The sequence below is a fragment of the Chiroxiphia lanceolata genome, assembly GCF_009829145.1.
Source record: "Chiroxiphia lanceolata isolate bChiLan1 chromosome W unlocalized genomic scaffold, bChiLan1.pri scaffold_40_arrow_ctg1, whole genome shotgun sequence".
Lineage (NCBI taxonomy): Eukaryota > Metazoa > Chordata > Aves > Passeriformes > Pipridae > Chiroxiphia > Chiroxiphia lanceolata.
Window position 1 is genome coordinate 320,067 of NW_022476499.1, and position 26,282 is coordinate 346,348.

General features: G+C 53.7%; 2 protein-coding genes across 2 annotated transcripts; one reads left to right on the forward strand and one right to left on the reverse strand.

Moving 5' to 3' along the window:
* Positions 1–2,545: 2,545 nt before the first annotated feature.
* Positions 2,546–3,731, reverse strand: LOC116781334 (olfactory receptor 14J1-like). Its single transcript, XM_032677027.1, has one exon. The coding sequence runs from the start codon at positions 3,612–3,614 to the stop codon at positions 2,655–2,657; it is 960 nt and encodes a 319-aa protein (XP_032532918.1). The 5' UTR covers positions 3,615–3,731; the 3' UTR covers positions 2,546–2,654.
* A 15,538-nt stretch (positions 3,732–19,269) lies between these two features.
* Positions 19,270–20,226, forward strand: LOC116781309 (olfactory receptor 14J1-like). The gene has a single exon (XM_032677007.1). It carries the CDS (start codon positions 19,270–19,272, stop codon positions 20,224–20,226), a length of 957 nt encoding a protein of 318 aa, XP_032532898.1.
* The last annotated feature ends 6,056 nt before the right edge of the window (positions 20,227–26,282 follow it).

The window sequence follows — 26,282 nt, forward strand, 5'->3', positions numbered from 1 at the left end:
GGCACTGGGATGGGAGGGGGAGAAACAACAAAGGCCCCAAACTGGGCAACCCCTGCCAGGCTGCTGAGGGAGGGGCGAGGCAGAACCCAAGTGCAGAACCTGCCAGGCAAGTTGGTTGTGGTGGCCTGAGTGGCAGAGGCAGCTGGCAGAGGCAAGGGGACAAAGGCCTGGGTGCCTTTGGGCCTTGCAGCCCTGCCAGAGCCCTTGGCCATCTCTCCTGCAGGCTGTCCTGGCCTGGCCCTGCTGCTGCTCTGGCCTTGCAGGCTGCACACACCCCTCCTGCTTTCCCACCCCCTCCCAGCAGCATTCCTGTGTGAAATCACACAGCAGCTACAGGATGGACAAGGGATCAGACCCAACCAACGCGGGTTTAGGAGGGGCAGATCCTGTTTGACCAACCTGATCTCCTTTTACGATCAGGTGACCCACCTGGTGGATGAGGGAAAGGCTGTGGATGTGGTCTATCTGGACTTCAGCAAAGCCTTGGACACTGTCTCCCATAGCATACTCCTGGAAAAGCTGGCAGCCCACGGCTTGGACAGGGGCACTCTGTGCCGGGTCAGGAACTGGCTCGAGGGTCGGGCCCAGAGAGTGCTGGTGAACGGAGCTGCATCCAGTTGGCGACCGGTCACCAGTGGTGTTCCCCAGGGGTCAGTGCTGGGCCCAGTCCTTTTTAACATCTTTATCGATGATTTAGATGAGGGGATTGAGTCCATCATCAGCAAATTTGCAGATGACACCAAGTTGGGAGGGAGTGTCGACCTGCTGGAAGGCAGGAGGGCTCTGCAGAGGGACCTGGATAGACTGGAGAGATGGGCTGACTCCAATGGAATGAAGTTCAACAAGGCCAAGTGCTGGGTCCTGCACTTTGGCCACAACAACCCCCTGCAGCGCTACAGGCTGGGGACAGAGGGGCTGGAGAGCAGCCAGGCAGGAAGGGACGTGGGGGTGCTGATCGACAGGAGGCTGAACATGAGCCAGTAGTGTGCCCAGGTGGCCAAGAAGGCCAATGGCATCCTGGCCTGCATCAGGAACAGTGTGGCCAGCAGGAGCAGGGAAGTGATCCTTCCCCTGTACTCTGCATTGGTAAGGCCACACCTTGAGTATTGTGTTCAGCTCTGGGCCCCTCAGTTCAGGAAGGACATTGAGGTGCTGGAGTGCGTCCAGAGAAGAGCAACGAGGCTGGTGAAGGGACTTGAGCACAAGTCCTATGAGGAGAGGCTGAGGGAGCTGGGGTTGTTTAGTCTGGAGAAGAGAAGGCTTAGAGGTAACCTCATCACTCTCTTCAGCTACCTGAAGGGAGGTTATAGCCAGGTGGGGGTTGGTTCTTCTCCCAGGCAACTAACAATAGGACAAGGGGACATGGGCTAAAGCTCTGCCAGGGGAGGTTTAGGTTAGATGTTAGGAAGAAATTCTTTACAGAGAGGGTTATCAGGCATTGGAACGGCCTTCCCAGAGAGGTGATGGATTCAACATCCCTGGAGGTTTTTAAAAAGAGATTGGACGTGGCCCTTAGTGCCATGATATAGTAATTGGAGTTGGATCAGGGGTTGGACTTGATGATCTTGGAGGTCTTTTCCAACCCAATCTACTCTATGATTCTATGATTCTATGATTGCTAGACCCTCCCTGATGTCTCTGCACCAGCTCTGGGTGTTGCCATGTGCACTTGGCCTTCTGAACTTGGATCCTGAGCCCCTGTGCCACAGGACATCCCTGCCAGAGCCCAGGCCCTTCTCCTGGGGGTCACTGCAGAGCTGAGCAGATCCAGGTCACCTCCCATTCCTCTGCCAACCCCCTGGGCCTGCTCTGGGCCCTGCAGGTCCTTGCCCTGCTCCCAAGGCCTGTGGGGGTGCTGAATGGTCAGGGCTTGGGGTTTAGAGCTCAGGGTGGGGATTAGGCAGAACTTTGGGAGGTTTGTTGTTCTGCTGGCAGTGTCTGGTTCCTGATTAGGGGAAGAGCTTTTTAGGCTGGGTTAGGATTAAAGCTTGGCTTTTCATACTGGTAATACAGGTTTGGGAATGGGGTGGGCATTAGAGTAGAAATAAGAGTCTGGAGTTCTGGGTTTGGGCTTTGCCTTCGAGGTCCAGTTGAGGTTGGGATTAGAGCAGTGGATTCCTCTCAGTGAGAGTAGCAGTGATTTCAGGTAGTGTTGGGACTTGAGGTTACAAGTTCCCAGGGCCTGTCCCTGCCTGTGCTCCAAGGGCTTCCAGCCCCCAGGACTGTGCTCAGAGAGCACTCAGGCCTTACAGCGAGAAAGGGGCTCAGGAGGACAGTGTGGAAGTGGCAAGAGAGCAGCTCTGCAAAGACCAAGCACTGCTGCTCCCTGGCAGTGCTGCTGGGCTGGGATTATTGTCCCCTTCCCGTTTGCAAAGACACCCTGTCCTGCAGTGTGCTGTCCTTTAGGAACATCTGAGAAGAAGGTTCTTGGACAAAGAAGGCACTGCAGGGTCCTTTATTTTGTTTAACTACTCAGAGAGCACAATTCATCATTTATACATCTCTGGGTGAAATTCAATGAGTAGACACTAAATTAGAAGGCAGATGCATAATAAAATTTAATTGCAGAGAAAATTATTGCAAGAAGTAGCCGATGACCTGCAAGAAAAACCTGAGCAGGAAGGCTGGGCCATTAAGGAGTCCCATTCTGAATGCTACACACCAGAAAACTGGCACTTTATTGCTCCTGAAAAGCATCCAGTCATCAGTTTTCTCAGGGCATCCTTGAGCTCCTGGTTTCTCAGGCTGTAGATGAAGGGGTTCACTGCTTGAGGCACCACTGAATACAGAACTGACAGGGCCAGATCCAGGGATGGGGAGGAGATGGACGGGGGCTTCAGGTAGGCAAATATGCCAGTGCTGACAAACAGGGAGACCACGGCCAGGTGAGGGAGGCACGTGGAAAAGGCTTTGTGCCTTCCCTGCTGAGAGGGGATCCTCAGCACAGCCCTGAAGATCTGCACATAGGAGAAAACAATGAAAACAAAACAACCAAACATTAAACAGCAAGTAACCCCAATGAACCCAATTTCCCTGAGGTAGCCTGAGTGTGAGCAGGAGAGTTTGAGGATGGGGGGGATTTCACAGAAGAACTGGCCCAGGGCATTGCCCTGGCACAGGGGCAGGGAAAATGTATTGGCTGTGTGCAGCAGAGCAGTGAGAAAGCCAGTGGCCCAGGCAGCTGCTGCCATGTGGGCACAAGCTCTGCTGCCCAGGAGGGTCCCGTAGTGCAGGGGTTTGCAGATGGCAACGTAGCGGTCGTAGCACATGATGGTGAGGAGGGAAAACTCTGCAAACATGAAGAACAGAAAGAAAAAACCCTGCGCAGCACATCCCATGTAGGAGATGGTTGTGGTGTTCTGGAGGGAATTGTGCATGGCTTTGGGGACAGTGGTGCAGATGCAGCCCAGGTCTGTGAGGGAGAGGTTGAGCAGGAAGAAGCCCATGGGGGTGTGCAGGTGGTGGTCGCAGGCTACGGCGCTGAGGATGAGGCCGTTGGCCAGGAGGGCAGCCAGGGAGATGGCCAGGAAGAGCCAGAAGTGCAGGAGCTGCAGCTCCCGCCTGTCTGCCAATGCCAGGAGGAGGAACTGGGCCATGGAGCTGCTGTTGGACATTTGCTCCTTCCCCAGGGTATTTTGATCTGTTGAGGAGGAAAAGTCAGTGCTGAGTTAGACCAGGCTTCTGCAGCCAAACATTACCCGTCTCAGCCACCCCACTCTCAGGCTCTCTCTCCTCTCTCAGACCTCCCTGCAGCTCCTTCCTCTGGGCTCTGCCTTTTGCTGGCTGAGGGGATCATTGGAAGCAGGAACTCTGGGATGGGCTCCCAAGGACTTCTTCTTGCTCTACTGGGAGAGGGAAATTGGAATGCAGGGTGATCTCACGTTAAACGTACTCGTGATACATCCAAGAGCTTCTCAGCTTTGCTGTTTGCAATTTGCCCAATTGAAGGACTGAGCTGAGGGAATTCTTTGGATTTGTTCACCCACTTGCACCTGCCACACTTGGGAGCAGTTGTGGAGGTTTGAAATCCCTGACATTCCTATTGCACTGCAGGTCAAGTCTTGTGGGTTCTGAGGGGCACAGGGACGGTCCCTTAGTGCAGAGAGAAGAGCTGCTCTGCCCATCAGTCCTGGGCTCAGCTGCCCTGTGCTGGCAGCTTGGAGCTGGAGGAGCATCACACTCAACTGTTCCCCTCCAAAGAAACTGCCCAGAGATCCAGGAATCCATGTCCAAAGAACAGACTGACACACTGCTCACCTTTTCATCTCTCCCCTCCCAGACTGAGACACAAAATGCTCCTTGCAGCTGCCCAGAGCATTTCCATGGATTTAGCACTGAGGAGTTTTCTCCACGGGGATCCTGTGCAGCACAGAGATACTATGGCAGAGACACTGCAGGGCAATGCACAGCCCAGCCCCCGTGGGCCTGAGGGCACAGGCTCTGCTTCGGCTGGGAAAGGAGCCCAGGCAGGAGCTGCTCAGGGAAGGGGTCTGTGCCACAGGGACAGCAGGGAGGGGCCCCCATCCCCCTGCCCAGCCCTTGTGGCAGCAGGTGCCTCTCCCTGCCTGCCTGTCTCTAGGTGAGGAGCTGTTCCTGCCAGCAGCCCCTCCCTGTGCCCAGCTCAGCTCCCTGCCAGTGCTGCCAGAGCCATCCCCAGCCCAGTGCCCAGGGGCAGCTCTGCCTGGGCAGGGGCTGCAGAGCAGATCCCAGACCCCCTGCGGTGGCTGGGAAGGGGGAGGTGTTCTGGGGGGATGTGCTTCCTGAGAAGGGCCCCTGGAAATGGAGGAGGTGGAGCTGAAGCTGTGAGGAGCCCTGAGCCTGCAGCTGAAGGGCCCTGCCCAGCCCTGCCCTGCCCTGAGGGGTCACTCCTTCCACCCACCCCTTCTCCCTGCAGGGCCGTGGCAGCTCCTTGGCCGGGCTGAGAGCTGAGCCTGGCAGGCAGCAGAGTCCCTGCCCCAGCACACAGAGCCCTGGGGGCAGGACCCTGCTCTGCCCCACAGCCCTGGGCACCCCTGGCTGCACCCCCACCTTCCCACCCCACAGCCAGCCCTGCCACAGGGAACCTTCTGGCCCTGGGCCTCTGAGGGGGCAGCAGCAAGTCCTGCTCTGCAGCAGCTTCTCCTGCTGCACCCCAGCAAATCCAGCAGAGCCATCCTGACAGCTCCTGCCACTGCTGCCATTTGGCAGCTGGCAGAGGCACTTGCAGCAACTCACCTGCACTGCTCTGCAGCCACAGCCTGACCGTGGCAAAGGGCTGGCAAGGTTCCTGCCCTGAGCAGCTCTGCCCTGTCCTCTCACCCCAGGATCCCTTGAACCTCCTGCTCCCTTCTCTCTGCCCTTGCTGCCTGCAGCTCCTGCCCTGCTCTGCCATGTGGCCACTTCCCCTGCACTGCAGCAACTGGGAGAGTCCTACTGAAAGATCCTGGAAGCTGTGGGATGTGCCAGCTTGAGGAGATCCCTCCAGGAAGGCAAGTTGAACTTTCCTGCAGCCAGAAAATTCTTCCTTCAAATCCTGGGAAGGTTTCTCCTGTGGTGAGAGCTCAGTCACCTCCCAGCCCAGGCTGCCTCTCATCTCTCTGCCTTCTCTCCTGTGCCCTGGGTGCTGCAGGCAGTGCCCTCAGCCCTGCTGGGCTGTGCAGAGGAGCTGCTCACCAGCAGAGCTGTCTCTTTGAAGCTCTTCTTGCTTGCCAGGAGCTCCCTGTGTGCCAGGAGCCCGGCCCAGCTCAGCAGCACAGCAACAGCCCCAGGCATTTCATGACCCTCCAGGGGGTTTGATGTTGTTTACATGAGACTCAGTCCCTGAGAGGAAGTTTAAAGAACTTTTCAAGAAGTCAAAGGGAGATTGAAAGACTAAAGTTTCTTGTAGTGCTAATGAGTCTCACTGAGGGACACAACTGAGAACGTGTCCCCAGGTTCCAGTTAGAGCAGAAATCTGCAGACAGTGATGCCAAGGATGGACAAGCAAGGAAAAGGTGGCTCTGATGCTGAAGAAACCTTGACTTGTTTCCTTAATCCAACGGGCCAATCCCTGACCCCCAGCCCCTGGGAAGGGACATCCTGTCCCTGCCTCATTCCTCAGGGCTCTTCCTGGGGCACTGGGATGTGGGATGTGCAATGCCAAGGGCAGGACCATGGGGTGGCACCTGCCAGGCTGCTGAGCAGGGACAAGGAGGCCAGGAGGCCCCAGGGCTGCAAGGGGCACTCCCCTCCTCCTGGCATCAGGGGTACAGACAGCAGCCATGGCCAAAGGCCTGCAGAAGGTGGCTGTGTCAGGGCCTTTCAACTTCTCCCCCTCCCTGTCTCCTCTCCAGCCCAGGCTGTCCTACGGTGTCCATGCCCTGCCCCTTTCCCTGCAGGCTGTCGTCATCCCCCCGGCTGTCCCACCTGGCTGGCACCTTCCTGCACTGACATCTCTGCGTCCTCCCTGGCTCTTCCTGCACACACAAAGCCTTGGGCTCCTCCAGACTCCTTCTGGGTGACGTGTTGCAGCACACCATTGTCCTCAGAGTGAAACTCCTTTCTCCTTGTTTCCAGTCTGCACCTCCCCAGCTGCACTTGGCATTATTTCTTTATTTCTCATGCTGTTTCCTGCTATGACAAAAGGATCCACCACCTCTGAAACCACCATTCAACCTTCTCTGACTACTCCTGCACTGTCCTCAGTCTCCACACCATGTAGCCCAGAGCTCCTTAGTCCCTAGAGAGTGGTCATGGGCTTGAGGCCTCCAAATCTTTTCTTGGGAGATCCCTGGGTACTCTCCAAGGTGTTTGAACATGAACACATGGTGCCCATAGTCTGAGGAAATCTCAGGGATACGTTTTACCAAGGCCCGTAGTGACAGAACACAGGGCAATGGCTTTAAACTGAAAGAGAAGAGTTTTATAATGATAATAGGGAGAAATATTTAACATTGAGGGCAGCAAGATCTGGAAGAGGTTTCCAGAGAAGTGGATGTCCCACCTCTGCATTTCTCCAAGGTCAGGGAGTGTGAGTAACCTGAATTAGTAAAAGATGTCACTGTCCACATCCAGGGACTTGGACCAGATGACCTTTCAGCTCCCTTCCAAGCCAAATCATTCTGGGATTCTTTGAGTCCCAAAGTCCTTCTCCAAAGAATTTCCAAGTTGAGGACATGAATTGCCATGTTTTTGGAGAAACCCTTCTAAGCCCAAAAGGTAAAAAATTAATTCAAAGACACTTCCAAAATATCTGTGTGAAGGCTTCACCAAGTGGGTCAATGGCATAACCTCCCAGGATGACCTCACAAATGTGGGTGGGGTTTTCATACTCAGGGTCTGAGACTTATGATGGGCAACAAGAAAGCACATTTGGGCACTGAGGAAGACTTGTCATGGGATGTCTAGGAAAGAAAGAAAGGAAGGGGAAGGGTGGGATCACGGTGGTTTGTGGAGGAACAAGTATGAGAAAAGAGAGAGAAAAGAGGCTGAAAAAGCTGGTCCTGTTAAACAGGAGGCTGCTCAAGACACGTCCCTGGCTGTGCCCTGCAAGTGATCCCCACAGCCTGTCCCCTTTTCTTAAGAACTCCATTGCCAAGAAGTTTCTGTGGGGAGGGACCTCTCTGCTGCTGGCACAGATTGTGGCCCAAGTTCCAGCCCCTGCAGCAGGAGCCACAACTAGTCAGGTCTTGTGTCCTTTGGGGGGCCAGACTCTGCCCAGACTGAGGGGGGGTGTGTTGGAAGCACAAAAGAGTGAAGCAAATGCAAAGCTAAACACCCAATGTAGGCTGACTTTGTCCCTAAGTGGGGGATGAGAATTGGACCCAACATGTGCAGGGACAGAGGGAGGGGTTTGTCCCCCTGGCCCTGCCCAGAAGGGACACCTTTCAGGAAGGGTTGTGGCCTTGGCTGTGCTGAGGGTTGAGCCGGGCAATGCAGCTTGGGATTGCAGGGGCACTGTCAGGGCTCTGCAGAGCTCCTGGCAGTTCCTGCATTTGTCCCCAGCAATGGCAGAGAACTGCAGGGGTTGCAGTCAATCCCTTGTGCTCTTTGGGACCCCGACTGGCTCTGCTGAATGTCAGCAGGCCTGGAATTCCCAGACTGTTCCTGCATCCAGGCTCGGGCCTGCAGTGACGTTTGTGCAGCATTCAATTGGGGCAGTGGCAGGATGGCCATGGATCCATTCCTGCAGAAACACAATGGGGCTCCATCCCAGGCAGGGATAGAATGGGCCCACAAATGTTGGAAGGAGAAGAACCAGGGAGTTTTGGCACTGTGGAATCCCATGGAACCAAAGGAACCCTGGGATATGGAGAAACCTCATGGAATCAAGGGGCCACTGTGACCCTGCAGCACCTCATGGAACCAAGGGGAGTCTGGGATGTGGCAGGGCCTGATGGAAACAAAGGAACCTCCTGGGAACAAAGGGACCCTGGGACACTGCCAAAACTCAGGGAGACAAGGGAACCCCAGGACACTGTGGAATCTCCTGGAATCCAGGGGCCATTGGAATACACTGGGGCCTCCTGGAACCAAAGGGAACATGGGACACTGCGGAACCTCATGGAATCAAAAGGACCCTGGGACTTTGTGGCACATCAGGGAATCAAGGGGCAATTGTGACATCCCAGAACCTTTTGGAACCAAAGAGAACCAATGAGACACTGCGGAATCTGATGGAATCAAGGGTCCATTGTGACCTTGTGGAACCTCACAGAATCCAGGGGCCATTCTGATTCTGCAAGGTCTTCTGGAGTCCAAGGGACCATTGTGACATTGGGGAACCTCATGGAATCAAGGGTCCATTGTGACACTGGGGAAAATGATGGAATCATTGGGCCATTGTGACACTGCAGGGCCTTCTGGAGCCCAAGAACTCTGGGTAACAGTGCAACCTCGTGGAATCAAGGATCCATTGTGCCTCTGTAGGGCCTTACAAAGCCAAAGGAAGCCTTGCACACTGTGGAACCTCATGGAATCAAGGGACCACTGTGATCTTGTGGGGCCTCATGGAACTGAAGGAAACCTGGGATTCTGCAGAACCTCATGGAATCAGGGGGCCACTGTGACACTGCAGGGCCTCATGGAATCAAATGTCCATTGTGACAGTCTGGGGCCTCAGGGAATCTAAGGAATCCCAGGACACTGTGGATCCCTATGGAACAATTGGGCATTTGTGACTCTGTACAATCTCATGCAACTGAGGGGCTGTCTTTGCTTAAAGATAAAAATTGGGGTGGGAACTCCAATGAAATGAATCCCTCCCTTTTTATTTCTTACCAATACAGAGAGATAAAACTCTTAAAATTAAGAGTTTACTGACAAGGAAATAGCAGCAACCACAAAGATATACAGGGAACAGCTGACCCACAAAGAGGGGAATTCTTCACCCACCTTTCACTCCTGGAATAAAGGGGGGAAATGGTGGAGGGTCCTCCCTGATAACCACTCCCCTCTGGCCCAGCAAGCCAAAGAAACTCTGGGAAATGGGGGCACAAGTAGAAGCACATTCCTGGGCTCAGGGTCACTCTGGGGCTCTCCCCGGCCGTGGTGCTGAGCGAGCTCAGCGCTCGGGGCGGCAGCAGCAGGGCCCCGGGGCAGGACGGCACCACAGGGACTCTCCAGGCACCAGCCCTGGGGTCCAGGGAGGAGAAAAAGTTCCATTTGCTGCCTGGCATTTTCCTTCTTTCTTCCCCTCCCTGCCCAGCCCCAGCTTGGGGCAGGCATTCCTTCCTAAAGAGACAGTCCCTGCAAAACAATGGAAAATGGCCTAAAATTCTAAAACTCCTGAAACCATGACATTTTCCACCTCTGTATTCTATTCCCTTTTTCATCATGCAGTGTCCCAGGGATCCTTTGGTTCCATGAGGCCCTGCAGTGTCACAATGGCCCCTTGATTCCTCTGTGCCACTGGAGACACCCCATAATCCAGCACAGCCTGTGGTGCTGCCTGGTCATGGCCAGACAAGTGATGTCTATGTGGAAAAAGGCACAGTTTTAATACTTTTACATTTAAATAATATTTAAGCACATTTTCATTACTGAGTCATTTGAGTACTTTTAAGAAATGGCAAAGTTTTCCCACCATGGCAGAACAAGAATTTCCTGGAAGTGTACTGATGGCAGGAGAAGAAATACTGATCTGCCCCTCTACCTGTATTACCACTATTCTGTCTATAACTTCATCTCCCTCTCCCTTCAGGTGTTTCCACCTCTCCTGTTTAAATGGCCATGTCTAAGGACATCTCTTCAGTAGATTTGCTGGATGTGTGTCATTCCTGTTGCTCCCTGATTTCTTTCTCCAGTTGCTCTCTGGTCATTCAGTGCCTCTCAATTGACTGGTGTCATGCTTTGAGATTCAGGGAGCTGCCCAATCTTTCAGAAGATTAAATAGCACATTAGTCAACATCATAACTGTGTTTATATCTATCAGAGAACAAACTTTTCTTATGCCTGTGTCTAAAACTCTTCCTGTATGGAAATCCCTTGTAAATAAGGTGACACATCAGATGCTGCTGGGACATTGCAGAGAGCGGAAAAAAGAGTTTTGATGTTTATTAACATGTATCATCTTTACTTTTTTTTTTTTTATATTGGCCATGAATAGAAACCTTTCTGTGGCTCTAAGTCTCACCAGTTCCAGCCCTCCCAAAGAACACAAACCTGAGGAGTTGTGGTTCCCACTCCAGTGGCACTTGGAGCTCCCTCTGTACCCAGAGCACAGAGCTCCCTTGTCCCACAAAGTCCTTGGAAATGGAGGGATTAAGGACACAGGACAGGCTGTGGGGACCAGTTGCAGGGCATGGTCAGGGCTTTGGGGTGGTTGTGACCCCAGGGCAGGACCCAGCACTTGGCCTTGTTGAACCTCCTCCAAGTGGTCCGGGCCCATGGATCCAGCCTGTCCAGATCCCTCTGCAGAGCCTTCCTGCCCTCCAGCACATCAACACTCCCCCCAGCTTGGTGTCCCCTGGGAACTGCCTGAGGCTGCACTCGATGCCCTTGTGCAGATCCTTGAGAAAGAGACTGAAGTGCCCTGAGCCCAGTGCTGAGCCCTGGGAACACCCCTGGATGGAACTCCATTGCCCACCACTCCTTGGGCCTGGCCATCCCCACAGATGTTTGCCCAGTGAACAGATGCTGCAGAATGTGTTGGATAAAGGTCCTGTAAGCCCAGAATATTGGGATGAGTGCAAATTTAGCTCTGCACAACACAGAAATTCATTCACTTTCTCCCTTTTCCTCCCTCTGTGGATCGAGGGAACCTGTGACTTCAGTGTGTGACTCCCTGTGTGCAAAGGGCAAATATGGACAGAATCCACATTGGCTGGTTGTCTCTGTAGCTCTACATCTCCCCCTGACGTGGCAGAGCACACAAACTGCCCATCCCTGTGTCCCTTTCTCCACTGGCTGTTCTTTGGTTTGGCCCAGAAACCTCCTGAGGTCTCTTCCAGGATGAGTCCCAGTGCACTGCCCTCCACCGTGGGCCTTCCCTTCCTGATCCAGCATCTGTGGGGCAGCAGAGCTGGGTCAGTGCAGGGACAGGGCTGGCTCTGACAGGGGCCATGAAGCCACTGCCAGGAGGTGACAGCAAGGACAGTTTGCAAAGAACAAATTTAGATCTGGTGCCTTTGTTGGAATCAAGGGGGTCATTGTGACACCAGAGAAAGCCAGAGAATCAATGAGCTGTTGTGACACTTCAGGGTCTCATGGAACCAAAGGAACCCTGGGACAGTGAGGAACCTCATGGAGTCAAGGGCCTATTGAGACTCTGCTAAGCTCATGGAACCAGAGGAATTCTGGGAGAGTGTGGAACTTCATGGAATCAAAGGGCCATTCTGACACTGGAGGGCCTCATGGATCTGAAGGAAACCTGGGAGACTGCAGAATCTCATGGAATCAAGTGGCCAGTGTGACACGGGGGACCTCCTGGAAGCAAAGAAACCCTGGGACAGTTTGGAACTTCCTGGAATCACTGGGCCATTGTGACACTGGGGAACCTGATGGAATCATGTGGCTATTGTGACATTGCAGGGCCTCATGGAATAAAATGAAACCTGGGACACTGGGAAACCACATGGGACCAAGGGGTGCTTGTGACCCTGTAGGAATCATGGAACCAAGGGAAATCCGGGACACTGAGGAAACTCGTGGAACCACGTTGGGCGCCATCTGCCATGGTCAAGGGTAAAAGGAATAGGGACGTGACATTTGTGACCCTGCAGAATGGCACAGAATCAACATTGTGTCACTGCAGGGCTTCATGGAACCAAAGGAATCCTTGGACACTCTGGAACCTCTTAGAAACAAAGGGCCATTGTGACACTGAAGAACCTCATGGAATCAATGGGGCCATTGTGACACTCCTGGGCCTTGTGGATCCAAAGGAACCTTGGGATGCTGTGGAACCTCCCAGAATCAAGGGGCCATTTTGACACCATGGAAACTCATGGAATAACAGTCCATTCTGACTCTGCAGGGCCCAGGGAAGCAAAGGAATCCTGGGACACTGTGGAATCTCACAGAATCAAGGGACCATTGTGACCCTGCGGAGTCTCGTGGAGATGAAGAAGCCCTGGGAGACTGGAACCTCATGGAATCAAGGGAAAATGGGGATACTGTGAAAACTCATGGCATCAAGGGGTCATTTTGACCTGCAGGGCTTCTTAGAACCAATGGAAGCCTGGGACGTTTGGGATCGTCCTGGAATCAAGAGGCCACTGTGAGAACTCCTGAAAGCAGAGGAACCCTGAGACTGTGCAGAACCTGACGGCAGAAAGGAGCCATTGTGCCACTGCAAAACCTCGTGGAATCAAGGGGCCACGGCTTCACATCTGAGTCTCATGGAATCAAAGGAAACCTGGGACACTGGGGAAACTCATGGAAGCAGGGAGCCCCTGGGACACTGTGGAGCCTCACGGAATCAATGGGCCATCGGGACACTGCAGGACCTTGTGGGGCCAAAGGAACCCTGGGCTGCTGCAGAACCTCACGGAGGTGGGAAGCTGCTGAGTGGGGCCCCCACGACGAGTGTCTGAGGCTGCTGAAGGAGAAGCCAATTTGCAGAAGTGGGAGACGTGGGCAATGCCACTGAGTCCCCTTGCCACGGTCAGTTACCATGGAAACCTCATGCAGTTGTGTTGCTACAGTCAGTTACCATGGCAACCATCATACAGTCGTGTTGCTACAGTCAGTTACCATGGCAACAAGCATACATTCCTGTTGCTATGCTCAGTCACCATGGCAAACAGCATACATTCCCGTTGCTACAGTCAGTTACCATGGTGACCATCATACAGTCTCTTCTCTATGGTCAGTTACCATGGCAACCATAATACCTCTCACTGGTACAGTCGGTTACCATGGTAACCATCATACATTCCTATTGCTACGGTCAGTTACCATGGCAACCATCATACATTTGCGTTGCTACTGTCAGTTACCATGGCAACCATTATACATGCCAATTGCTATGGTCAGTTACCATGGTAACCATCATACAATCCCATTACTACGGCTGGTTACCATGGGAACCAGCATACATTCCTGTAGCTACAGTCAGTTACCATGGCAACAATCATACAGTCTCATTGCTATGGTCAGTTACCATGGCAACCCTCATACATCCCCATTGCTACGATCAGTTACCATGGTAACCATCATACATTTCCATTGCTATGGTTGGTTACCATAGCAACCATTGTACATTCTCATTACTATGGTCAGTTACCATGGCAAACACCATACACTCATGTTGCTAGGGTCAGTTACCATGGCAACCATCAGACATTGCCATTGCTAGGTCGGTTACCATGGCAACCATCAGACATTCCCATTGCTATGGTCAGTTACCATGGCAACCATCACACATTCCTGTTGCTACAGTCAGTTACCCTGGCAACCATCATATATGCTCATTGCATCGGTCAGTTACCATGGCAACTATCATACTTCCCAAAGTTTCATTCAGTTACCATGGCAACCAGCATACATTCTCATTGACAAGATCAGTTACCATGCAAAAATCACACATTCCCGTTGTTATGGTTGGTTACCATGACAACTATCACACATTCTCTTTGCTATGGGCAGTTACCATGGCAACCATCAGACATTCCAATTACTACGGTCAGTTACCATGGCAACCATCATACAGTCCCGTTGCTACAGTTGGTCACCATGGCAACTATCATACTTCCCACTCCTACAATCAGTTGGCATGGTAAACAGCATACATTCCCATTCCTACAGTCAGTTACCATGGCAACCCTCATACTTTCCCATTGCTACGGTCGCTTACCATGGCAACCATCAAACATTCCCATTGCTGCAGTCAGTTACCATGGCAACCATCATAGTTACATTGCTATGGTCAGTTACCATGGCAACCATCATACATTCCTGTTCCTATGGTCAGTTACCACAGCAACCAGCACACATTCCCATTGCTATAGTCAGTTACCATGGAAACCAGCATAGATTCCCATTTATATCGTCAGTTACTATGGCAACCAGCATACTTCCCACTGGTACAGTTGGTTACCATGGCAACCAGCATACATTCCAATTGCTATGGTCAGTTACCATATCAACCATCAGACATTCCTGTTTCTACAGTCAGTTACCATGGCAACTATCATACTTCCAACTGCTATGGTCAGTTACCGTGGCAACCAGCATACATTCTCATTTCTACGGTTGATTACTATGGCAACCATCATACATTGTCATTGCTACGGTCAGTTACCATGGCAACCATCATACATTTGCGTTGCTACGGCTGGTTACGATGGGAACAATCATACATTCCCATTGCTACAGTCAGTTCCCATGGCAATCATCACACATTCCCATTGCTACAGTCAGTTTCCATGGCAACCATCATACGTTACCATTGCTATGGTCAGTTACCATGGCAACCATCATAGAGTCCCATTGCTATAGCCAGTTACTATGGCAACCACCATGCATTCTACATTCCCATTGCTTTGGTCAGTTTCTATGGTAACCTCTTGGTTCCCCTTGGACAGAAGCAGATGCAGAGGAGCCTCCCTGTTGTCCACCAACCTGCCAGCTGTGCTCTAAAGGCCTGTGTCCCAAGGGCTGTCTTCACCAAGACCCTGCACAAACCTCTGGGACTCTTTGTATCCTGTCCTGGTGCCTTTCCAGTGAATTCCAGGGTTATCAAAGTCAACTTCAATGGGCTCTTTGTTTCACTCCACAATGTCACCCAAACCAGTCTCTCCTCTGACCCTCACCCACAAAAGTTCACCCAATTTCTTCATCCCCCAGAGCAGTTCCACAGCTCCAAGAAGCTCCTTCCCGCTGAGGACACCTCTCTCCTGCTCTTTCTCTCCTGTGTCTCCTTGGCCTTCTCTCCCAACCCATCACAGCCCTGCAACCTGGGAACTGTCTCAGCAGGTCTGGGCTGTTATTGCCTGCAAGTGGAATGAAGAGAGACTTGGGGCTGCAGCTCCTCCTGCCTGTGCCCCACACGCAGGGCATTGGGGCCTGTCTGGCTGCAGCCCCTCAGCGGGGGCACCGGGGTAAGAACAGACTTGCAGTGGGGAAAGCTGCTCTGAAAGCCCCGAGAGCTGGGCTGTGCAGAGGCTTTGCTGACAGTGGCCTTGGGGGTGGATGTGATGGGACTCAGGCCCAGGGGGAAAATCACAGGCCTGACCCCTGAGGAGATCAGCACATGCTGCTGAAATGCTGGGGGAGAGCAGAGCCAGCAGAGGGAGGAAACAAGTGTGGACAGCCTGGGCTGATGGGATTTGGACTCGTGCCTGGCCCGGCCTTGGCTGGGCAGAGAAGGGACAGCCTTTGTGTCCCTGCAGGGCTGGGATTCACTCCCTGCCCCAAAGGCCCCCAATGTGTCTGGGAAGCCCTGGGTGGTGCCTGTCCCACAACTGCTGGGAATGGGGATGGGCTTCCTGCACAGGCCCTGTGCTGTCCAGGGCAGCTGCTGCACTTGTGCTGCACAGCCCTGGCACCTCCCCTGGCACTACAGGCCCCTTTTTGGCTGTTCAATCCAGGCTCAGCTGCCCTCAATTAGGTTCAGCATTGAAGGGATGTCCAGGAGACAACTGCCATTGTACTCTGAGGACATGTAGAAAATACCCTGATAAAGAACAGGAGAGAGACCTCTCTCCCTGTGCCACCTGACTCCATTTGGTCACCTGAGCACCTCTAGGGGCTGCCCTGGACAGAAGGAACAGTGACAGGTTCCCCTGTCCTACATGTGGGCCCCTTCTGCCACTGAAGTTGGCCAAAGAAATGTCCCAGCAGCCTCCAAGAGGATCCCACAGCTGCTGCCCTGTCCCTAGGAACTGCTCCATTGGAGCCTGCAGTTCCCAGCAGGAATCTCGGTCACCTCTGGCCCCTCAGAAGGAACCAGGGCTTTGTGTCCCAGCAGGTCACTCCTGGCTTTGGTCTTCATTCATTGCCATGGGAGCTGGGACAAGGAGTCACCTGCAGGGGCCTGTTTTGGGCCCAGTGAAGTGGGGCAGGAGGAATCCCAGCCCATGGGGGTTGTGGAGGGAGCTGAGTGTCCTTCTGGCCCCAGGTCTGCAGAGCCACAAGGAGACACCTCTGTTGACTCAGCTGAGTCCCTTCCCTCAGTGCAGATGAAGGAGATCCCTCCTGGGCACTGTCTGGGTTTCCTGTCTAATGATGGGACATGAAAAGGGGCCTCTTGAACTTAACTCTGTGTCTGTTTGGAGAAATGACAGTGCTGAAAGATATGTCTGTGCCCAGCTGAGAGAAGGCACATCATTATTTCCTTCAGCTGTGTGCCAGCAGGTTCTCCTGGAGCCCCAGGGACAGCTGGAGGGAGCCCAGAGGGGCAGAGCAAGGGCTGCCTGGGGCTGTTGCTGTGCTGCTGAGCTGGGCCAGGCTCCTGGCACACAGGGAGCTCCTGGCAAGCAAGAAGAGCTTCAAAGAGACAGCTCTGCTGGTGAGCAGCTCCTCTGCACAGCCCAGCAGGGCTGAGGGCACTGCCTGCAGCACCCAGGGCACAGGAGAGAAGGCAGAGAGATGAGAGGCAGCCTGGGCTGGGAGGTGACTGAGCTCTCACCATAGGAGAAACCTTCCCAGGATTTGAAGGAAGAATTCTCTGGCTGTGGGAAAGTTTAATTTGCCTTCCTGGAGGCATCTCCTAAAGCTGGCACATCCCACAGCTTCCAGGATCTTTCAGCAGGACTCTCCCAGTTGCTGCAGTGCAGGGGAAGTGGCCATATGGCAGAGCAGGGCAGGAGCTGCAGGCAGCAAGGGCAGAGAGGAGAAGGGAGCAGGAGGTTCAAGGGATCCTGGGCTGGGAGGACAGGGCAGAGCTGCTCAGGGCAGGAACCTTGCCAGCCCTTTGCCACGGTCAGGCTGTGGCTGCAGAGCACGGCAGGGGAGTTGCTGCAAGTGCCTCTCCAGCTGCCAAATGGCAGCAGTGGCAGGAGCTGTCAGGATGGCTCTGCTGGATTTGCTGGAGTGCAGCAGGAGAAGCTGCTGCAGAGCAGGACTTGCTGCTGCCCCCTCAGAGGCCCAGGGCCAGAAGGTTCCCTGTGGCAGGGCTGGCTGTGGGGTGGGAAGGTGGGGGTGCAGCCAGGGGTGCCCAGGGCTGTGGGGCAGAGCAGGGTCCTGCCCCCAGGGCTCTGTGTGCTGGGGCAGGGACTCTGCTGCCTGCCAGGCTCAGCTCTCAGCCCGGCCAAGGAGCTGCCACGGCCCTGCAGGGAGAAGGGGTGGGTGGAAGGAGTGACCCCTCAGGGCAGGGCAGGGCTGGGCAGGGCCCTTCAGCTGCAGGCTCAGGGCTCCTCACAGCTTCAGCTCCACCTCCTCCATTTCCAGGGGCCCTTCTCAGGAAGCACATCCCCCCAGAACACCTCCCCCTTCCCAGCCACCGCAGGGGGTCTGGGATCTGCTCTGCAGCCCCTGCCCAGGCAGAGCTGCCCCTGGGCACTGGGCTGGGGATGGCTCTGGCAGCACTGGCAGGGAGCTGAGCTGGGCACAGGGAGGGGCTGCTGGCAGGAACAGCTCCTCACCTAGAGACAGGCAGGCAGGGAGAGGCACCTGCTGCCACAAGGGCTGGGCAGGGGGATGTGGGCCCCTCCCTGCTGTCCCTGTGGCACAGACCCCTTCCCTGAGCAGCTCCTGCCTGGGCTCCTTTCCCAGCCGAAGCAGAGCCTGTGCCCTCAGGCCCACGGGGGCTGGGCTGTGCATTGCCCTGCAGCAGCCAGAGCCCAGGCAAGGACAGGGCCCTGATTTCCAGCTGTCTCTGTGTGTCCCTCCTCCCTTGGCAGCAGCACTGTGGCATTTCCCTGCCATCCCCTGCTGCCTGAGCTCTCCCTGTTCTCACCAGTGGGTTTTCTGAGCCAGTGTGGGGTTTTTGGGGGGGGGGGCAGATTCCTGTGCAGACACAAACCCTTTGGGTGCTGCTGTGGGGATGTGTCTGTGGGAGCCAAGTGCCCAAGTGCCCTCCAGGCACCTTCAGGGGATTCAGCTGTTTGCCTGGGTGTCCTGCAGGGCTGCAGGTGCCCTCCAGAAGGGCACAGCTCTGCCAGAGTATTTCTATGCTGCACAGGATCCCCATGGAGAAAACTCCTCAGTGCTAAATCCATGCAAATGCTCTGGGCAGCTGCAAGGAGCATTTTGTGTCTCAGTCTGGGAGGGGAGAGAAGAAAAGGAGAGGAGTGTGTCAGTCTGTTCTTTGCACATGGATTTCTGGATCTCTGGGCAGTTTCTTTGGAGGGAAACAGTTGAGTGTGATGCTCCTCCAGCTCCAAGCTGCCAGCACAGGGCAGCTGAGCCCAGGACTGATGGGCAGAGCAGCTCTTCTCTCTGCACTAAGGGACCGTCCCTGTGCCCCTCAGAACCCAAAAGAGTTGACCTGCAGTGCAATAGGAATGTCAGGGATTTCAAACCTCCACAACCACTCCTAAGTGTGGCAGGTGCAAGTGGGTGAACAAATCCAAAGAATTCCCTGAGCTCAGTCCTTCATTTGGGCAAATTGCAAACAGCAAAGCTGAGAAGCTCTTGGATGTATCACGAGTACATTTAATTTGAGATCACCCTGCATTCCAGGTTCCCTCTCCCAGCAGAGCAAGAAAAAGTCCTTGGGAGCCCATCCCAGAGTTCCTGCTTCCAATGGTCCCCTCAGCCAGCAAAAGGCAGAGCTCAGAGGAGGAAGCTGCAGGGAGGACTGAGAGAGGAGAGAGAGCCTGAGAGTGGGGTGGCTGTGAGATGGGTAATGTTTGGCTGCAGAAGCCTGGTCTAACTCAGCAGTGACTTTTCCTCCTCAACAGATCAAATACTCTGAGGAAGGAGCAAATGTCCAACAGCAGCTCCATGTCCCAGTTCCTCCTCCTGGCATTGGCAGACAGGCGGGAGCTGCAGCTCCTGCACTTCTGGCTCTTCCTGGCCATCTCCCTGGCTGCCCTCCTGGCCAACGGCCTCATCCTCAGCGCCGTAGCCTGCGACCACCACCTGCACACCCCCATGGGCTTCTTCCTGCTCAACCTCTCCCTCACAGACCTGGGCTGCATCTGCACCACTGTCCCCAAAGCCATGCACAATTCCCTCCAGAACACCACAACCATCTCCTACACGGGATGTGCTGCACAGGTCTTTTTCTTTGTCTTCTTCATCACAGCAGAGTATTTCCTCCTCACCGTCATGTGCTACGACCGCTACGTTGCCATCTGCAAACCCCTGCACTATGGGACCCTCCTGGGCAGCAGAGCTTGTGCCCACATGGCAGCAGCTGCCTGGGCCACTGGCTTTCTCAATTCTCTGCTGCACACAGCCAATACATTTTCCCTGCCCCTGTGCCAGGGCAATGCCCTGGGCCAGTTCTTCTGTGAAATCCCACACATCCTCAAGCTCTCCTGCTCACACTCCAGCATCAGGAAAATCTGGCTTCTCTTGTTTTTCATCTCTTTAGCACTTGGTTGTTTTGTTTTCATTGTTTTCTCCTATGTGCAGATCTTCAGGGCTGTGCTGAGGATCCCCTCTCAGCAGGGACGGCACAAAGCCTTTTCCACCTGCCTCCCTCACCTGGCTGTGGTTTCCCTGGTTGTCAGCACTGGTATATTTGCCCACTTGAAGCCTTCCTCCACCTCTTCCCCATCCCTGGATCTGGCCCTGTCAGTTCTGTATTCAGTGGTGCCTCCAGCACTGAACCCCTTCATCTACAGCCTGAGGAACCAGGAGCTCAAGGATGCCCTGAGGAAAATGATGACTGGATACTTTTCAGGAGCAGTAAAGTGCCTGTTTTCTGATGTGTAGCATTCAGAATGGGACTCACTAATGGCCCAGCCTTCCTGCTCGGGTTTTTCGTGGAGGTCATTGGATTGTTTTTGCAATAAGTTTCTGTTCATTAAAATATTATTATGCATCTGCCTTCTAATTTAGTGTCTACCCACTGAATTTGACCCAGAGATGTATAAAGGATGAATTGTGCTCTCTGAGTATTTAAACAAAATAAAGGACCCTGCAGTGCCTTCTTTGTCCAAGAACCTTCTTCTCAGATGTTCCTAAAGGACAGCACACTGCAGGACAGGGTGTCTTTGCAAACAGGAAGGGGACAATAATCCCAGCCCAGCAGCACTGCCAGGGAGCAGCAGTGCTTGGTCTTCCCAGAGCTGCTCTCTTGCCACTTCCACACTGTCCTCCTGAGCCCCTTTCTCGCTGTAAGGCCTGAGTGCTCTCTGAGCACAGTCCTGGGGGGTGGAAGCCCTTGGAGCACAGGCAGGGACAGGCTCTGGGAACTTGTGAAGCAGAGCTGGGCTCCCTTCCAGCATCTCCAGGACACTGTGGGATCTTCTGAGGCCACTGCATGGACTGGGTCACTTCTTCTGTCACCTTGCTCCAGGGCTGCAACTCTCCTGCAGTGTCACCAGGACACTCCTGCTCTCTGCTTTCCAGGTTCCATTTTCAGATCCACTCTTCCCCTCCTGTTCCCAGGGACATCCTGGGAGTGCTTCAGAGCTGCCATCCTGGGGCAGCTCCTGCCCAGCGTGGGCAGGCACAAGGTCTCTCCAGCTGCTCCTCTCCCCTCCCCAGTGCCACTGTTTTCTGCAGCCTCCTCCTCCTTGCCCAGCACAGCCCTCCTGGCACAGTTGGACACAGCCCTTGTTCTACCCCCTCCTCAGGCACCTGCCCAACCTCCTCAGCTCCAGCCTGATGCCCACAAACCTTCAGGGCAGGGAGGTACCGGGGAAAATGCTCAGGACAGCCATGGACTGCAGGGAGAGACCACTGGAGTAGTGGGTCTGTAGGGAGAAATCACTGCTGCCTCCCTTCTAAATTGCCCTCAGGACCTGGACAAGCCTGGATTTTGTTTTGTTTCCACGAGGCCCTGTAGTGTCAAAATGGCCCCTTGATTCCATGAGGCTGCACAGTGTCCCCTGGTTCCTTTGGCTCCAGAATGCCCTGTAGTGTCACGGTGGTCCCTTCAGTCCATGAGATATCCTCAGTGTCAGAATGACCCCTTGATTCCATGAAGATGCACAGTGTCCATAGGTTCCATTTTTCCCACAAGTTTCCCCAGTGTCACAATGGCCCCTTGATTCCATAGGGTTTCCCAGTGTCCCAAGGTCCATTTGGCTCCAAAAAGGCCCTGTAGTGTGGCAGTGGCCCCTTGATTTTATGAGGTTCCACTGTGTCCAAGGGTTTCTTTGTTTCCATGAGGCTCCACAGTGACACAATGGCCCCCTGGTTCCATGAGGTTCCAAAAGGTTTCAGGGTTCCTTTTGTTCCATGAGGCCCCAAATGTTAAATGATCCCCTGGTTCCACAAGATTTCACAGTGTCCCTGTGTTCCTTGGTTTCCACGAGGCCCTGTAGTGCCACAATGGCCCCTTGATTCCATGAGGTTGCACAGTGTCATCACAAAGCTGAGCCCACCAGGATGAAAGTTTGGGGAGTATTAGGAGGAACTGGGACAAAAAGGATTGAATATTTGGGGAAAAAACAAGGGGCTTGACCAACAGAGAGGAAAGATTTTGATGAGGTAAAAACAGGTTCAGGGAATGCTGAGGGTGCTGAAACACTGACTGTGCAAACATTCTGCATAGACCTTTACTGTCTTTGTAACCTCAAGTCCCAACAGTACCTAAAACGGCTGCTCCTCTCACTGAGAGGAATCCACTGCTCTAATCCCAACCTCAACCAAACCTCGAAGGCAAAGCCCAAACCCAGAACTCGAAACACTTATTTATACTCTAATGCCCACCCCATTCCCAAACCTGTATTAGCAGTATGAAAAGCCAAGCTTTAATCCTGACCCAGCCCAAAAAGCTCTTCCCCTAATCATGAACCAGACACTACCAGTAGAACAACAAACCTCCCAAAGTTCTGCCTAATCCCCACCCTGAGTTCTAAACCCTAAGCCCTGACCATTAACCACCCCAACAGCCCTTGGGAGCAGGGCAAGGATCTGGAGGGCCCAGAGCAGGCCCAGGGCAGAGGAATGGGAGGTGACCTGGATCTGCTCAGCTCTGCAGTGACCCCCAGGAGAAGGGCCTGGGCTCTGGCAGGGATGTCCTGTGGCACAGGGGCTCAGGATCCAAGTTCAGAAGGCCAAGTGCACATGGCAACAGCCAGAGCTGGTGTAGAGACATCAGGGAGGGTCTAGAAATGCTGCTGGGAGGGGGTGGGAAAGCAGGAGGGGTGTGTGCAGCCTGCAAGGCCAGAGCAGCAGCAGGGCCAGGGCAGGACAGCCTGCAGGAGAGATGGCCAAGGGCTCTGGCAGGGCTGCAAGGCCCAAAGGCACCCAGGTCTTTGTCCCCTTGCCTCTGGCAGCTGCCTCTGCCACTCAGGCCACCACAACCAACTTTCCTGGCAGGTTCTGCACTTGGGTTCTGCCTCGCCCCTCCCTCAGCAGCCTGGCAGGGGTTGCCCAGTTTTGGGCCTTTGTTGTTCCTCCCCCTCCCATCCCAGTGCCCCCCAAACAGCCCTGAGCCAGCCGGGAGGGACAGGATCTGCTGGGCCAGGGCCTGGGGCTCAGGCCTTGGCCTTTGTGCTCCACAAAACCAAGGCAGGCTTTGCTCAGCAGTGCAGGGGCCTGCCCAGAGCCTTTGTCTGCCTGCACTCCTGGCCTCCAAGGAGCTGCTCCAAGGAGTCCCTGGGGAGCCTTTGGCAGTGCCTGCCCTCAGTGGGGCCCAGCAATGCTTCAAGGCACTTGGAGTTTGGCTTCTGACTTCTTCAGCAACTGCTTCAATCTTCTCTCAGTACGTGAGGATGATGGACTCATCTCTAAACACACCATAGGGCTCATTAAAACACAGAAAAACAATTTCTTTCTGTTCCTTTAATTGTCTTCATGTCTTCAAGACATAAACAGCTAATTAGAGTTGTTTCGTAGTTTAGCTAAGGAGGAAGATTTTAAAGTGGAAGTCATGAAAATATCTATTTTTTGATGAAAGGGAATGATTTACACAGAGCCTTGGGATGCAAGAGGGTCAGGGTGCAAAGGATTTGGACATAAAGATTAGGGGTTAAAAGAGATTAGTAGCATTTAGTTATTGGCCAGTTGAACGGTTATCGAGAGATTCAATAGCATTTGCTACAATTTTAACAGTGACTGAATTAGAGATTTACAATAACATCATTCACACCACAGGCAGAGATGTGTGGACACATCAAGAGCTGGGGGTGGAAAGGTCCCTCTCCAAAATTCTCCTTGTTGTCAGGGAAACACTCCCCCAAATCCCTTTGTACTTCCCACCAGACAAGGGTCACAGATGGAGGAGTGTTTGTGGAGGGGGATCAGAATTGCCCTGGGCATCAGCGCCGCTCTTTGCAGTGTTGCAAACTGGAGGGTTCCCGAGCTGGGAGAGGCTGCCAGAGGTGTCCCACTGAGAGGGAGGTGCTGGGGAGCTGCCAGGGCCTCCCTCAGCCCCGCCGGGTGTGGGCTCCCAAGGGGACTGGCTTTAGTTATCTGCTGAATTTCCATCCTGGTGTCAGGAATGACTGGAGTTTCCAAACTATTGGGGAATTGTATCCAATCTGTTCCATTTGGGCTGTGATTCAGGCAGGGAATGTTCCAAGGCTTTCATGGGATGACTGATTATCCTGTGTTCCCCAGATGTTCCACTCCAGCTTGTTCCCACCTTTATCATCCTGGTGCACCTGGTCCAGTCCAGGGACTCTTCACTACACCCCTGGTCCAGTCCAGGGGCTCTTCATTGCTCAGTTGGTTTGGTCAAGGCTTGTCAGGAGCTCCTGAGATCATCGACCAGGCCTGAGGAGAATGGGGGGAGGATGCACCAAAACAGAGGCTTCTAAGAAAGATGGAGACAAACTTTTTGTAGGGACATCTCTGAGCACTCTCTAAGGTGTTTGCAGATGAAAACATTGTGCTCATAGTCTCAGATAGTCACAGGGATATGTTTTACCAAGGTCTGTATTGGCAGAATATGGGGCAATGGGTTTAAGCTGAAATAAGGGAGCTTTATATTGGAAAAAATGAAGAAATATTTACCGTTGGGGCTGTCAAGAACTCCAACAGGTTCCCAGAGAAGAGGATGTGCCCTCCCTGGATTTGTCCAAGGTCAGGAACTTTGAACTGCATCAAATAATGAAGATGTCACTGTCCACGTCCAGGTGTTTGGACCCCATGAGCTTTTATATCCCTTCCAAGCCAAACCATTCTGTGATTCTCTGAGTGTAAAGTCCCAAACTCCTTCTCCAAAGAATTTCCATTGCTAGGGCATGAATTACCATGTTTTTGAAGAAGCCATTCTAAGTGCAAAAGGTAAAAAATTGATTCTTGGTAAGTTCCAAGGTATCTGTATGAAACTTTAGCAAGTGGGTCAGTGGCAGAACCTCTCAGGGTGACCTTGCAGCTGAGTGTGGGGAATTCGGCCTTGGGCTCTGAGACTCCTGATGGGCAGCCAGAAAGGGGATTTGAGGACTGGGCAAGACTTGTCCTGGGATGTCTAGGAAAGAAACAAAGCAAGGAGAGAATCACAGTGGTTTCTGGAGGAACAAGCATGAGAAAACAGAAGGAAAAGAGGCTGAAAAAGCTGGTCATGGTAAACAGGAGGATGTTCAAGACACGTCCCTGACTGTGCCCTGACACTGATCCCCACAGCCTGTCCCGTTTTCTTAAGAACTCCATTGCCAAGAAGTTTCTGTGGGGAGGGACCTCTCTGCTCCTGGCACAGATTGTGGCCCAAGTTCCAGCCCCTGCAGCGGGAGCCACAACTAGTCAGGTCTTGTGTTCTTTGGGGGGCCAGACTCTGCCCAGACTGGGGTGTGTGTGTGTTGGAAGCACAAAAGAGTGAAGCAAATGCAAAGCTAAACACCCAATGTAGGCTGACTTTGTCTCTAAGTGGGGGGTGAGAATTGGACCCAACATGTGCAGGGATAGAGGGAGGGGTTTGTCCCCCTGGCCCTGCCCAGAAGGGACACCTTTCAGGAAGGGTTGTGGCCTTGGCTGTGCTGAGGGTTGAGCTGGGCAATGCAGCTTGGGATTGCAGGGGCACTGTCAGGGCTCTGCAGAGCTCCTGGCAGTTCCTGCATTTGTCCCCAGCAATGGCAGAGAACTGCAGGGGTTGCAGTCAATGCCTTGTGCTCTTTGGGACCCCGACTGGCTCTGCTGAATGTCAGCAGGCCTGGAGTTCCCAGACTGTTCCTGCATCCAGGGTCGGGCCTGCAGTGACGTTTGTGCAGCATTCAATTGGGGCAGTGGCAGGATGGCCATGGATCCATTCCTGCACAAACACAATGGGGCTCCATCCCAGGTAGGGATAGAATGGGCCCACAAATGTTGGAAGGATAAGAAGCAGGGAGTTTTGGCACTGTGGAACCCCATGGAACCAAAGGAACCCTGGGACATGGAGAAACCTCCTGGAATAAAGGGGATATTGTGACCCTGCAGCACCTCATGGAACCAAAGGAAGTCTGGGATGTGGCAGGGCCTGATGGAAACAAAGGAACCTCCTGGGAACAAAGGGACCCTGGACACTGCCAAAAGTCAGGGAGACAAGGGAACCCCAGGACACTGTGGAATCTCCTGGAATCCAGGGGCCATTGGAATACACTGGGGCCTCCTGGAACCAAAGGGAACATGGGACACTGCGGAACCTCATGGAATCAAAAGGACCCCGGGACTTTGTGGAATGTCAGGGAATCAAGGGGCCAGTGTGACATCCCAGAACCTTTTGGAACCAAAGGGAACCAACGGGACATTGCAGAATCTCATGGAATCATTGGGCCATTGTGACACTGCAGGGCCTTCTGGAGCCCAAGAACGCTGGGAAACAGTGCAACCTCATGGAATCAAGGATCCGTTGTCCCACTGTTGAGCCTCAAGGAATAAGGGATCCAATCTTTGCC

What these genes read in the sequence shown, in the direction of transcription:
- LOC116781334 (XM_032677027.1), bottom strand. Translation starts at nt 3,614, where the DNA reads ATGTCCAACAGCAGCTCCATGGCCCAGTTCCTCCTCCTGGCATTGGCA.
- LOC116781309 (XM_032677007.1), top strand. Translation starts at nt 19,270, where the DNA reads ATGTCCAACAGCAGCTCCATGTCCCAGTTCCTCCTCCTGGCATTGGCA.